Source organism: Amyelois transitella, chromosome 16 (genome assembly GCF_032362555.1).
Source record: "Amyelois transitella isolate CPQ chromosome 16, ilAmyTran1.1, whole genome shotgun sequence".
NCBI lineage: Eukaryota > Metazoa > Arthropoda > Insecta > Lepidoptera > Pyralidae > Amyelois > Amyelois transitella.
This window is the reverse complement of record NC_083519.1, coordinates 705,922-719,964: the sequence shown is the minus strand read 5'-3', so window position 1 is coordinate 719,964 and position 14,043 is coordinate 705,922. Positions and strand designations below refer to the sequence as shown.

The 14,043-nt window shown below is 34.5% G+C and overlaps 1 protein-coding gene across 1 annotated transcript in view; it reads left to right on the top strand.

The window, feature by feature from the left end:
• The window catches only part of LOC106136126 (fibrillin-1), a 63,430-nt gene that overhangs the window by 219 nt on the left and 49,168 nt on the right, over positions 1 to 14,043 (top strand). Inside the window, exon 2 of the mRNA XM_013336581.2 lies at positions 13,444 to 13,592. Coding sequence (XP_013192035.1) covers positions 13,444 to 13,592 — 149 coding nt within the window. The remainder of the gene's footprint in view (positions 1 to 13,443; positions 13,593 to 14,043) is intronic.

Genomic DNA, 14,043 nt, shown 5'->3' with positions numbered 1-14,043 from the left:
AATGTTAATAATGATGAATTATTGGCTTTTTATTTGGGCATAATTTGCCGGAGCAAATTTTCTGGTGAGAGAATTTTTTTCATTTGAAAATTTTCACGAATTTCTGAAATAAATTAATCCAAATTTTTATTACATTATTCTTTAACCATTTTGTAAATTAATAATTGGTTCATTGTTATAAAATTTACTATTTAATAGTTGCACAGCATCCAAACCTTCCCAACTTGAATCTAACGCGGACAAATTTCAAAATCCCAAAATCCTCCGGAATCGTTCATAGATATCTGGAATGGTTGAATTGTAACAAATTCCCACATCCTCGTTAAACAGGGCCAGGGTTAACCATTGGCCAGTGGTCCTGTTATCGGCGGAGGAACAGCTCGAAGGCTAGTGATTTGCGCAATCACAGCGAAATATCACGTCCGTAGCTAAATTCAGTTGTGTGGGAATCTCCATGTCTACTCATATCTGTTGTTCTGATTTACATATTGTAATGTGTGTAGAAACGAACAATTTCTAAGTTATAACATCGGTGTTTGATACTTGGTTGCGAGGCAGAGTTGTCGACTAATTTTGGAATAAAATATGTACAGTAGAATCAGTCTGGACAGCTGTAATTATTTTGACGACTCTAGGAACAAGATAAGAACTAATACTTTCCAAAAACCAAAAGTTCGCAATGACAGTACATGTAATTAAAAAAAAAACTTGATACTCCTTTATTTTTAAAGTAAACAGCTGGTAACAATATATAACACAACTAAAGAAAACAAGCTAGTTTCATGGAAAGTAAAAAAGACTTACTGTTACTGCAACAAATATGGAATGTTTATCAAGATTTGAAAGTAAAAGCTTTGCAAAAATTGAAAAAATTAAGGTATTTTATCTGTCATCATCTCGACTTATTGTGGGAACATATAACACAAAATCTTAACATATGTAGATTTTATGTCGATAAAAAAGCCATTCTAAACTCACACACATGAAACCTAATTAAAACACATGTTTCTGCCAGAAAGCCTGGCCTACATTCATCGAACAAAAACAAACGCCGAACATTTATCTGACACGAAAAGTCCACGTCAATGAATCATTACAAAACCAAAGTATTCCTATTTAGGAACATCTGATCACGAGGAAGTCGCCACCTGTACAAATTAATCCGACAAAGTGATGACAATTTCTCGTTTTGTTAGCCGAATATATGACATGAACTTTACGAATTTAACGTCCGTCATGTGCTAACAATGAAGTCAGAACCGTTCTAAGCTCAGCGATTATATCATTTGAGACATACATCGACAACATAGTGTAAAACAAGATTAATAGACTTGTCGACATTGGCCCTAAACCTCTTGCAAGCTAATTCGCCATTGTGTGCAGTTTACTGTAAGTCGTTATGAATTATAACCAGCATTTAACTGTCCCCTCAGCTTCTATTGTCAGTGGTTGTAAAATTTTAGGACCCAACGGATTGCTAGGGCCTTAGAAATTATGCAGGAATAACTGGGAATTATTCAAGCGGTGAAATGTCGCAAGCATTATCATAATGTGTCAAGCAAATAAAATGACAACAGTTTCATGAGAGGACTACTTTCGACTCTAAGAGATATGAGTAGTATGCGTACGCATTGAAAGATATTAAATAATTAACTTTTAAATCTAGCTTCATGTTATGTAAATTTTATCTACGGTCATTTATAAAAACTAGTATTCTTAATGTGGCTAATGCATAAACTATTTCAAAATGACACAAATTTTCAGACATAATCTTCATTTTTCTTAATCTGAACTTTACGAATCTGAAAATAGATTTCATGAATAAAGTGAACCGAAAGGATGAAAAATCTAATGCAAAATAAACCTTACAGCATACGTATAGCACAATATGTGAACCCTATACTAGAATCACTATCTACCTAAGATTTAACTTATTTCTAACATCAGATATCTACAAAAATAAACTTCAGCATTATGCATGACCTATGCAAGCAGAGCTCATGCGCATAGCTTTATGATAGCTATACTTATGATTAAGTATCTAGGAAAATGAGCCAACTATAATGTGCTCTACTATTTTATTAAATCCACAACGCGGTCCAAAGTTTGTAGTTTCAGCAATCTGTGTTAGTAACCAGTGCGTGTTTGTCTGTTTGTCCTACGCAAATGTGCGCTCAGATTTTATCATATCGCAATGATATAACATGAGAAATAGCATGAAATTCTATTTCAGACGTATTATTAAATTTTATTATTTATTGAATACAAAATCTTAGAGATTTATGTAATAGTTATTTAGAATAATCTAAGTTCTATGAAAAATATAAATTCAGGTAGTAAATTGTTTTTTTTGGTGAAATGCTGTTTTGGAAATTAACTTAAATAATAATCAATTGATTTTGACGTCAATATGTGATAGTTAATGAGATCTCTAACAGATAGTTTCAGTTTATTAACCAATCAACATAGGTGGGTTTCGGGTGAAAGAAATCTCATTAATTTGTAAAAACCGATTTTTTTTTTATCTTTACGCTAGTAAGCATATCTGATAAGCATAGATGGTATGACAGAGAATAGTCAAATACTGTTAAAGAAATAACAAACAAACAGTATTAAAGTCAGTTTTCACATCACTATAATTTTACCGATTGTATATATTATTAAAACGAGAAAGTATGAAATTTTTATGAATTTCATTAAAATAAAAAAAAAAACCATTTCAAAAAAATCTCGTATGTGAACAATAATTACAGTTAGAAGCATGTGACTACGAGTACAAGTAATCCCAACTAATATGATAAATGAGAAAGTAAGTTTATTTGTTTGTTTGTAAGATCCCGTGAAGAGCTTCTCCCGTCCACATTCTATTCTAAGTATAATTTAATATTGTGAAGTCGACGTTGTTGAAGAAAATGCTGCAGTGCAGTTTGTTACCGCTTCTTCTGCACTGACGCCTTGGAAGCGGCAGTAAACTTAGTTTTTAAGTAATTTATTTGACGTCAACCAATGTTGTTAAACCATACGACAATTATTAAGCGATATATAGTATCCTATAATAATGAATAAAAATTTTGAATTTGAATTTGAATTTGAGCTACTAAATTAATCTCCATGAAATTTCACTGTTATTAAAATAAGAGTCTTCTCTCATCACCTTTCTCTGTAAAAATTATAGTTCCCGTGGGATTTGCGCAACCTGTATTCTTTGTAGGTGGCGGTAAATTCGTCGCTTTTTATAGGTGGCGTTTTATTCGTTGGTTTTTGTATATGGCATTAAATTCGTCGCTTTGGTAAACGTCACTTAATTTACGCGGGCGAAGTTACGGGTAATGATAGTATTCGTAATGTTTTAATTACAAAATAACATACGATTTCTCAGCTTAGAATCTGTACTTGGAAATCTGAGTCTTAAACTACAGAGGCGCCTCCTTGAGATATCTGATGGATCGGATCCTATATCTGAACAATGCTTTATTTCTCAGAACTTAGATTATATATAGCCTGACAATCTGAGTTCGAATCCCGGTCAGGGCATGATGAGAAAATATGTTTTGGTAATTGGCCTGGGTCTTGGATGTTTATCTACATATATGTATGTATAAGTATTTATTATAAAATATAGTATCGTTGTGTTAGTTTCTCGTAAGACAAGTCTCGAACTTACTTCGAGGCTAACACAATCTGTGTAATTTTTCCCATATATATTTATATTATTTTTATTTAAATCTGTTCATGTAAAATACTGTTTAATTTATTTTATTATTAGCTAGAAAAAATGTGCCATGTGGTTCCCGGCACCAATAGAAAAAATAATAGTACCACTCCATCTCTTTCCCATGGATGTCGTAAAGGCGACTATGGGATAGGCTTGTAAACTTGGGATTTCTCTTGTATGCGATGGGTTAGCAACCTGTCACTATTTGAATTTCAATTTCATCATAGAGCTATACAGCTGAACGGGGCATTTCAGTCTTTTCAATACTGTTAGCTCTGTCTACCTCACAAGAGATATAGACGTGACGTATGTATGTATGTTTGCATGTATTTATTGTTTAAATAAAAGGGATAGGTTTGATAATTCGCATGGCATACATACGTATAATCACGTCTATATCCTTTGCGGGGTAGGCAGAGCCAACAGCCTTGAAGGACTGATAGGCCACGTTCAGCTATTTGTCTTAATGATAGAATTGAGATTCAACTAGTGACTAGGTTAGCCCATCATCTAAAAAAAATCCCAAGTTTATAAGCCTATCCCTTAGTCTACTTTTACGACATCCATGGGAATGAGACGGAGTGGTCCTATTCTTTTTTTATCGGTGCCAGGAACCACACGGCACATAGCTCCTGCAGATGCAAAATATTCCATCATCGTCTAATCATATTTCAGTTGCACATCGTTTTACAGACAGACACACAGGGTGAGCTATCTCTAAGTAGTCCTTTGATCGCGGCCACTTCCTACTAGACCCATCTGAATGGGCTCTCTGTTCGAAATAGGTTGATATGATGTGATATACAATCTTGTTGGATACCATGTCGGCCTCTGTAGCGCAGTGGTGAAGTTAATCTGTAAGCCATTAGTTCTAGCGTTCAATTCCGGACATGTTAAGTTAAAACTTTTTTTGGGGTTAACTGACTCTAATATGGTTACTTTATTGACAGATTAATCTGTATTTTTTAATCTTATAGGTTTTAAAAAACATATGGTTCGTTATTTAGGAATTATTAGAATTGATGTACCATTTCTGGCATTATAGAATAGGTCCAGTCTCTGGCCCGTGGATGTCGTAAAAGGCGACTAAGGGCAGGCAAAGATACATTTGTCTGGTGCAGCTTTTACCATCATTCAATATCGGTTAGGATCTCCTGTAAAAGGTTGTGAAGGTAGGACGGAGACTTCATGTGAAAACCTGACTTACCCAAAACATGATTATGGTCATAGGCGCACCCCGGGCTCCACTCCAGAGTGTTGAGGGTCTCGCCAAATGGTCGTATAAATAAGAAGAATTTCGAAAGGGGACATTTATTATTTAAATTTCGTATTAATCAAGAAGATAATCATAACAATTAATAATTTAAACGAACTCAAATTAAAACTAAAGGTAAAACTACTTTTAAAAAAGAAAGAAAAAAAAGATGATTACGTTTTTGAAAGGCAATTACTGCTTATATTTTCCTGTTATTTCTTTAAACAAATGTTTAGAAGTATGATAGGTGTAAAATTTAGTGACAGAATAAGGAACAGCGTGATAAGGGAATGTTGTGATGTGAAAGAAGATATAGTGACAGGAATAGAAAAGGGGATGCTTAGATGGTTTGGTCATGTCGAGAGGATGAATGAAAGCAGGTTGACTAAGCAAATATACAAAGGGAGTGTGAATGGGACTGTTGGAGTGGGAAAGCTTAAACAAACATACCTTGATCAAATCAGAGACGTTCTAGCAAAAGGTCAGGTCAAGAGTACCCGAAACCGACGAGCTTGCATGAAGAGAGTTACGAATGTGGATGAAGCGAAACAAGTATGCAGGCATCGTTGCAAGTGGAAAGATGTGTTCTCTGCCTACCCCACCGGGAAAGAGGCGTGATTTATGTATGTAGAGGTATGTAAAATTCCACCATCGCACTTGACCCTAATATTGGTGGTAGTGGGGCGAATCGACCATTTGTTGACATAGGGTCAATTGCATCATAGTAGCGGCCGATAGACCATTTGTGACAACAAGTTTCTATACGATAACTAACTTACTCGTATTTCTTAAAAATATACAAGGAATGCTTTGTGGTTCCCGGCACCAATATAAAAAAGACTAGGACTAGTGAAATAAAAGGCGACTAAGGGATAGGCTTATAAACTTGGGATTCTTCTTATAGGCGATGGGCTAGAAACCTGTTACTATTTGAATCTCAATTTCATCATGAACCCATACAGCTGAGCGTTGCCTTTCATTCTTTTCAAGACTGTTGGCTCTGTCTGCCCCGCAAGTGATATGGATGTGACTGTATGTCTGTATGTATGAAATAGGAAATACTAGCATCATTTTAATTATAGATACATATATAATCAGGTCTATATCCCTTACGGGGTAGACGCGATAATATGTTGGCTCTGTATAACTGAAAAGGTACGTTAACCCCCAGTCAAAGTAAACCACTCAATTCCCTAACCGAATTAGTTCGCTCTAATTAAGGGCAGACAGCGTCACAAACCTAATAGTCTTAACGGGGTCGCGGTTCCGTGCACTGTGTTACTGATAACGCCAATCATTTTGATTGATAATTAATAGTTTTTTTTATAAGTTTTCTAATGAGGATGGTGTGAATGAGGTATGCCCTTATACTGTTAGTTATCTTTTACAAACATTCGATTATAAGACTTTATCATATTCTTAGAAGAGTTTCACTATTGTGAGATTTTCTTGAATCGGTCATTAAAGTTAAGCACTTATTAATAATACATACATACATATATAAAATCACGCCTCTTCCCGGAGGGGTAGGCAGAGACTACATCCTTCCACTTGCCACGATCTCTGCATACTTCCTTCGCTTCATCCACATTTATAACTCTCTTCTTCATAAGCTCGGCGGTTTCGGGTACTCTTGACCTGTCTTTTACCAGGATGTCCTTAATGTGATCAAGATACGTTTGTCTAGGTCTTCCCACTCCGACCTTTAATAATATTAATTAAGAATATTTGTTTTAATAAAATAAAAATGATTATGATTATGAAAAAAAAATACGAATCACCAACATTGATTAATATTCTATGCAGGTGTTAAGTTTGAAATTTCCCAAAAAAATTTGAAACTGTTTCTAGAAAGTTCTACATCCCACAGAATCATTTAGACAACCGAAATCAACAAAAGTAAACACCGAAATCATCGGGCGTTGACCCGAGTGCATTGAATGTAGACGGCAAGGCGCCAATCCTAGATGATTGATTGATGATTCCCGATGATCTTATCTGTCGGCAACTCGTTTTGACTCACTGACTAACTGTTGGAGTGCTATTTCGATTAACATTTCGATTTAAAACATAAGTGATGTTGTCGGGACATTTCAAGAGATATTTACGAAAAATTTCGAGTTTCTTAATATAATTTGGACACTGAAAAGGCATATATAATAATATATTTAAGTTCCTCTCTACTTGAGCACCTAGATCGAACATCAGGCAAATTATCTTAGTTTATACATACATCCATACATACATACATAAAAATCACGCCTCTTTCCCGGAGGGGTAGGCAGAGACTACCTCTTTCCACTTGCCACGATCTCTGCATACTTCCTTCGCTTCATCCACATTCATAACTCTCTTCATGCAAGCTCGGCGGTTTCGGGTACTTTTGACCTGACCCTTTACCATCTTAGTTTACATAACAAATTTAATAATTCACATTGTCAAAACGAAAACTATGAAATAGACATGGTCTTAAAACTGAACACGCTGTATCGTAAGACGTGGTAAGAAATGAGTAGGAAAGCAGTCCCCTGGCCTCGGAGCCTGATGGCAGGGAATGCAACTGGGTGGGCGTGCACCCCCCACGTCAAGATGAGAAAGAGTACAAAAGAAAAACCTGACTTATCCAATCCAGGAACGAAATCGATATGCTCACCTCATTCACTACACTGCATTTCATTTGAATTTAGCCTTAAAATATACATACATATAATCACGTCTATATCCCTTGCGGGGTAGACAGAGTCAATAATCTTGAAGACTGATAGGCCACGTTCAGCTGTTTGGCTTAATGATAGAATTGAGATTAAAATAGAGACAGGTTGCTAGCCTGTCACCTAGAAGAAGAATCCCAAGACTATGCCTATCCTTTAGTCGCCTTTTACGACATCCATGGGAATGAAACGTAATGGTCCTATTCTATTTTTTTCATAGGTGCCGGGAACCACACGCCTTGAAATATAAAATTTTAATAACTTTATCAGAATAAATTAAGGTTTTCTATCGCCTGAAACTAATATACCGTTCAGCTTCTTATTCGTAGTAACTCTTCCCAATTCACATTATGTGGTGATCATAAGCTATTAGAATCAAGTGCCCTACTAAATACACCATTAATCTCACAATTAGATCAACCTCGATGCGCAGCCGCACTAAATCACTGGTGCATTCGAAACCTATTATTAATAATCCCGAGACCCCATGATAAATAATCAGAGGGTCCGTTCAGAAAACTACATTAATCTATTAAAAACCCGTAACTGATTACGCGTTTCGTAATTATTATTTCGTGGCGGGAATAATTAGGAATGTCAATTAATAGAATTGTTTCGGCGGGGTCTTAAAATTTCAATTTAATCAATTTATCATAACAATGTATTCTCTCGTCCACATTTCTATTCGAATTATAAGTTTGGACAATTGTAAAGTTGACGTTATTGAAGAAAACGCTGCAGTGCGGTTTGTTATCGCTTCATGTGCACTTGAGCTTTAAGTAGTTTATTTGACGTCAACTAATCTTGTGTTAACTAAAAGATATGACAATTATTAAGTGATGTTTGAAATGTCCCATTTTAATTAATATTTTTTTATTAGTGTCGTGTGGTTCCCGGCACCAATAGAAAAAGAATAGGACCACTACATGTCTTTCCCATGGATGTCATAAAAGGCGACTAAGAGATAGGATTTTAAACTTTGGATTCTTCTATTAGGCGATGTCACAATTTGAATCTCAATTCTTACTTTAAGCCAAATTACTGAACGTGACCTATCAGTCTTTCCAAGACTGTTAGCTCTGTCTACCCCGCGGGAGATAAATACGCGATAATATGTATGTAATTTATTTCAAAGCTTCCAAAGAAATAAATAATAAGACCTAAATCTCCCACGAAATTGACGCTGACCTTGTTGAAAATAGAAAAAGTTTTGTAAGCTCTTGTATAACGAATGTAAGACGAAGTACATACATGCAAGTCGGAGGAATGTTTGTTTGTACGTTCATCGCGGTAGATCGTTAGAACCCAGCACGTTAATAACCGCTCAATTGGGGGCACTGTTGAGCTTGCTTCATGAGAAACGACCGAAACGTTTTATATACCAATAACATTGAGTGCACATTTTGTTTGTGCATAATTGTTTAATGGCACCTTTGTGAATTCAGAAGTTGATGGGTTTTTGAACTGAGTCCGTCAAATTAATATTAGTGTAAAAATAGCATTCTATCCTACTAATATTATAAATGCGAAAGTTTTTGAGTATGTCAGTATGGATAGCTGAAGACCCAGAATAACATTGAAGCTACTTTTTATCCCGGAGTGCCCGCGGGATTGTTTTACGCGTACGAAGTCGCGGGATAGTGGCAGGTTAGGATAGGAAATAGTGACAGGTTGCTAGCCTATCGCCTTTTGCGACATCAATGGGAAAGAGATGGAGTGGTCTTATTCTTTTTTGTATTGGTGCCGGGAACCACACGGTAAAAACAAAATGTGCCTAATGTTGCTATTTCATTGAAAGGACTTTAATAATGATGATGTTTAAGTATTTATTAGCAGAGATAATCATATCTTGTCATAAATTAAGGCGGATCACAAATGAAAGCCGAAAGGAAGTGTAATCTCCACACTTATATCGCAAAATGGATGCAGTGTGTTATTACAAAGTAACAGTAAAACTAGTTGCGTGCGCGCACCAAGAATTAATTCTTATGAGCAAATCAAAGCCTGTGCATTAATGTTTACTTTTTATGATCTACTGAACTGTCTGCAGTTTTTGCAAATATTTTTACGAATCTTTCAATATAGTTTTCATCATGTCTCTCGTGCTTGAGGCATTTCTTTAGAAGTAAACAGAACCTATGTCCAAAAGTTTCCTGTGGACATTTAGTTAATAAATAAATAAAAAAGAAGAGAAATACTGAGGTCATTTGACTCGTTAATAGAAGATTTTAATTTCGAATCATGCAGGATAAAGACTATTTTAAAATATCTTATTTCCAGTGAGCACAGGATTCGCAGGCAAATAACTGATGGTACGAAGTAAATAACATAATTCTTTTAATTACTCAATGTAAAATTAGAAGGTAAAAATAAGCAGATATTGAAAAAGTCCTCAGCACTAATAAGCTTTTTTGTTAATGCCTAAGTAACATTGAAATGAAACTATAAATATAACGAAATTGTTATAAAACGTATTGCGTGGTCAAATCTTGTCTCGTGTCGTCCAAGTGGTGTACAATAAGTGAGCTGTCAACGATGAGTGACGCCACAATATACACGATAACAGATGTAACTCCTTATATTATCTATTTTTTTTAAACTTAACCAAAAATGTCTTTGAATTTAATGTCAATTTTTGAAACTACGGCGAAAAGTTTTATGTTAAAATTTTTCTATGTTTTATTTCAGAAACCACAAATTTTCATAGCTGTTCATTTGAGAGATTCAACAAACTCACCAGGGTATTTTTCTGTATTCTGGATAGTTTGTGACGATGCGGCGCACACGCTCCCATCGTTGTAATGATGGCCGGGACGCGAGTAAATACTGATCATTAAAAACTAGTTTTGTTAATGCATTGCTTAATTTAATCTTAGATTTATGTAATTTACTTACAATTTTTGAGTCAACAAGAGAGGCTTTGCCGTTATTTATTTGAAGGAATAACAATCTTAAGAATTATTAAAAAGAATATATTGCAATTATACTATGAAACTTAACTATAATACCTACGCAACACTAAAATGACAAATTGTAATAAAACTATAAATTTTCTTAGTGCCTCGCATAAAACTTTTATAAGATTCAAATAAATCCATCCAGTTAAATATATATTATATCATAAACTAACTTTGATACTCTTATTTTAGGGTCTTTAAATGAGCTCTTAGCTTGCTGCCGACCAAATATTCCATTCGTTCTTCAGTGTACATAAATCACAGTGTCCCTTTATTATTGTTTTCTACCAAATTCCTCAATTCATTCATCCATTCATATAATCACGTCTATATCCCCTGCGGGATCTTCAATTTTGGTCAACTTTTATAAATAACAAGTAACCGTTACTTTACCAAGCACAATTTCATAGATTATAATATTATCGTCTGTGACAACGACGAGTGGATCAAGTGATCTTATTTGAAGATTTGTTTACGTGTGCCCATCTGGGTCACCGCTGTTTGGGGAGAGTTCGTTAGGATCATTCAATAACCAAATGCCAGGATCTGTTTATATTTTTAGTAGCAGTAGAGGATATTTGTTTATTGATCATTTTAATGAAGGCATTGAAAATCCTGGATCATCTATGGGTGTACACATAAATCTGTAGCTTATTGTAGGGTATCATCTTTAATTTGAAGTTTATATTAATATGAAAATCTTAATTCGTTAACCGATATTAGCTTTTAAGGAAATCTTTCAGTATCGTGTAGATTTGTTCTTAAACAAGATGCAGTTACAAGTTTGGCCGTACTATGCTTCATTTACTTAGATAATGCAGATGTTTGTAATGACATAGGATAGCGATTAGAGAAAGAAGATTTTGTTGTTACATCAAAAGAGCTTTTCACAGAACCCAAGTTTTATTTGTGATCCGCGAATATTATTTTCTTCATCGACGTCGAAGTATGGTATTAAAAGAAAATGAAAGCATTTTTAGCGCAATATCCCAATTTTCAATTTATTAATTAAGAGGATGTCGAAACGTGACACTCATGTCAGATTTCAGCACACTTTTTAGTTTTATATTTCGGTGTATGTTAAGCTTCTAAATGTACTTTCTCTAGGGAGAGAATGAATTTAGAAACATCCCAGTTTTCAGCATGAACGCGATACGCTAGGCGATGCGGTCATGTGCGTGGGCGCACTGACTCACGCGCTCATTGATCGGCCGATCATTGCCGGAGATACGGGATCTGTGTCAGGAGTTTCATTCATTCAATACCTTCTGGTGGTAGTTTTGTAAACATGCAAACAAGGTTTTGTATGCTTAGTACTCGAGATCCAGATATTTTAATCAATCTACATGATCAATGGACTTAGATGCCAACCTTGTGGTAATCCAAATATACCTGTTCAATGGACCTAATATACTACCTTGTGGTAATCCTAAAAACATCCTGATTTCTCGTGTTGTTTTTAAAATGTTTCCTTTATTAATAGTATCGACTGAATGATTAAACAATTTCGCTGATAGACTTTTATATTGAGAAAGCGGTTGTTGTGACTATTTGAATTCGATTAAAAGAACATATTTTTGTTACATAATTTTACGGATATAAAATTTTGCTTACTAATATCTGCTTAAAACAATACTAGGCTTTAAAACAATTGACATACGTATTGTAATATTGAAAATATCAAAATATATTTAAAACATATGTATCAAAGATTTATAAATATAGTTAGAGCAGAGATCGCGCGCACGGTCGTCGGCCGCACTTATCATTTAGCATAGATTCCTTGACCGGCCATGCAGCTGGGGTTGACACATATGACATGTATTGAACAAGCCATATAAAAATGACAATCTGGATATTATAACAACGATAGAGGGAAACAAGACATTGATAAGGTTTAAGTTATAATAGCTACATTAAAAGTTCGACAGCTTCTTATATGAAAACACATTTATAGATCTAAATTGTGAATTATTTTAACGGTTGAGGTATAGTATAAATAATATTTTCGCGTGACAGAGACAGGTTTTGTTCCAAACGCACAAAACTTTGTGAATTTGACACAATCACATAAATAATATTATGGATGGACAAAATGGACATACCACTAAATTGCCATTTAAAAAATTAATATTTTCTGTTTATGTCACCTATACTATTTATAAAATAGTGTGATAATGAAACTGGGTCGGATTGCTTTTGGGTGTGACCTCACGCACCAAAACAATGCACTTCTAGATAAAGAAGAGCATATTTTTTAATTGAACTTATCAAATTTTAATACAATTCGAGTTTATCAAATGTTTACATTATTAGTATTGATAAATGATGTCTATAAAATGAATGTAACGTAAAATGAAATCTAAGTTATGAAATTAGCAAAAAACTTTTCTGTATTTACAATATTTAGGCATTGCCTTCAATGTTTTTTTAATTTATTGGGATAAGGAAATGGTAACTTCAAACAAAAAAGAGAACTAGTTAAAAATAATGCGATACCAATATTATTACTAATTCATTTCGATGGTCCCTTTTGTAAGGTCTCCAACAAATAATCCAAATGTGGAATCAAATTTTGATGATTTTGATCATCCGGGTAATTTTCCATTAAGTGATGAAATCACCTGATGAACACAAAAACCAAAATTTGATCTCCCAGGTGCCCAAAGTGGATTAATCCAAAATAAGTTGGTATCATGGCGAACTAATGAATTGGGATACCAATTTTATTCATTCATTTCGATGGTCCCTTTTCCACCAATTTTGTGGTATTATGTGAAATAACATTTAAACTATTCTCTCCAGGGTGATGGTTCCAAGATGACATTGTGGTGGCTGCTGGTGGTGTTGGTGGTAGCGTCAGTGTCTGCTGATCCTTACTACAGAGCTAGCACGCCCAGAACAAGACGCTACCCGAGGTTAAGAGATGACGGAGCACCTTTACAATTTGTTGGGTAAGTTATTTCTACCTACTTGATTAAGAAAAATCTAAATGACTTAATTTATCGTAAGTTGGATAAAATACTTAATGACTGATGAAAGATTTTTTGTGAAAACTTTTAAAATTTTGGTCTACATTAATTCTTCTGGTGTTCGCAGCAAGATTAGCTGACATATGTTCACGAGATACAGATTGTCTAAGAAGAGGACTGGTTTTTGTAGATTCGTAGGCAGGTACTTAGTTTAACACTCAGGTATTAAAATTTCCTAGAGATTAGCAGGATAAATTCACAGTGAAACCAACTTCTGAAGAAAGGTTGATATATTTAAAAAAAAGACAATTTTAGAATATTGAATAATACCGTAAATTACCTGTGTATTTTTATACACCGGTAATTTAAGGTATCATAGTCAGATGGCCTTCGCATGTTTAGTAAAAGCACTTATAAATTAAAACTGTCATGA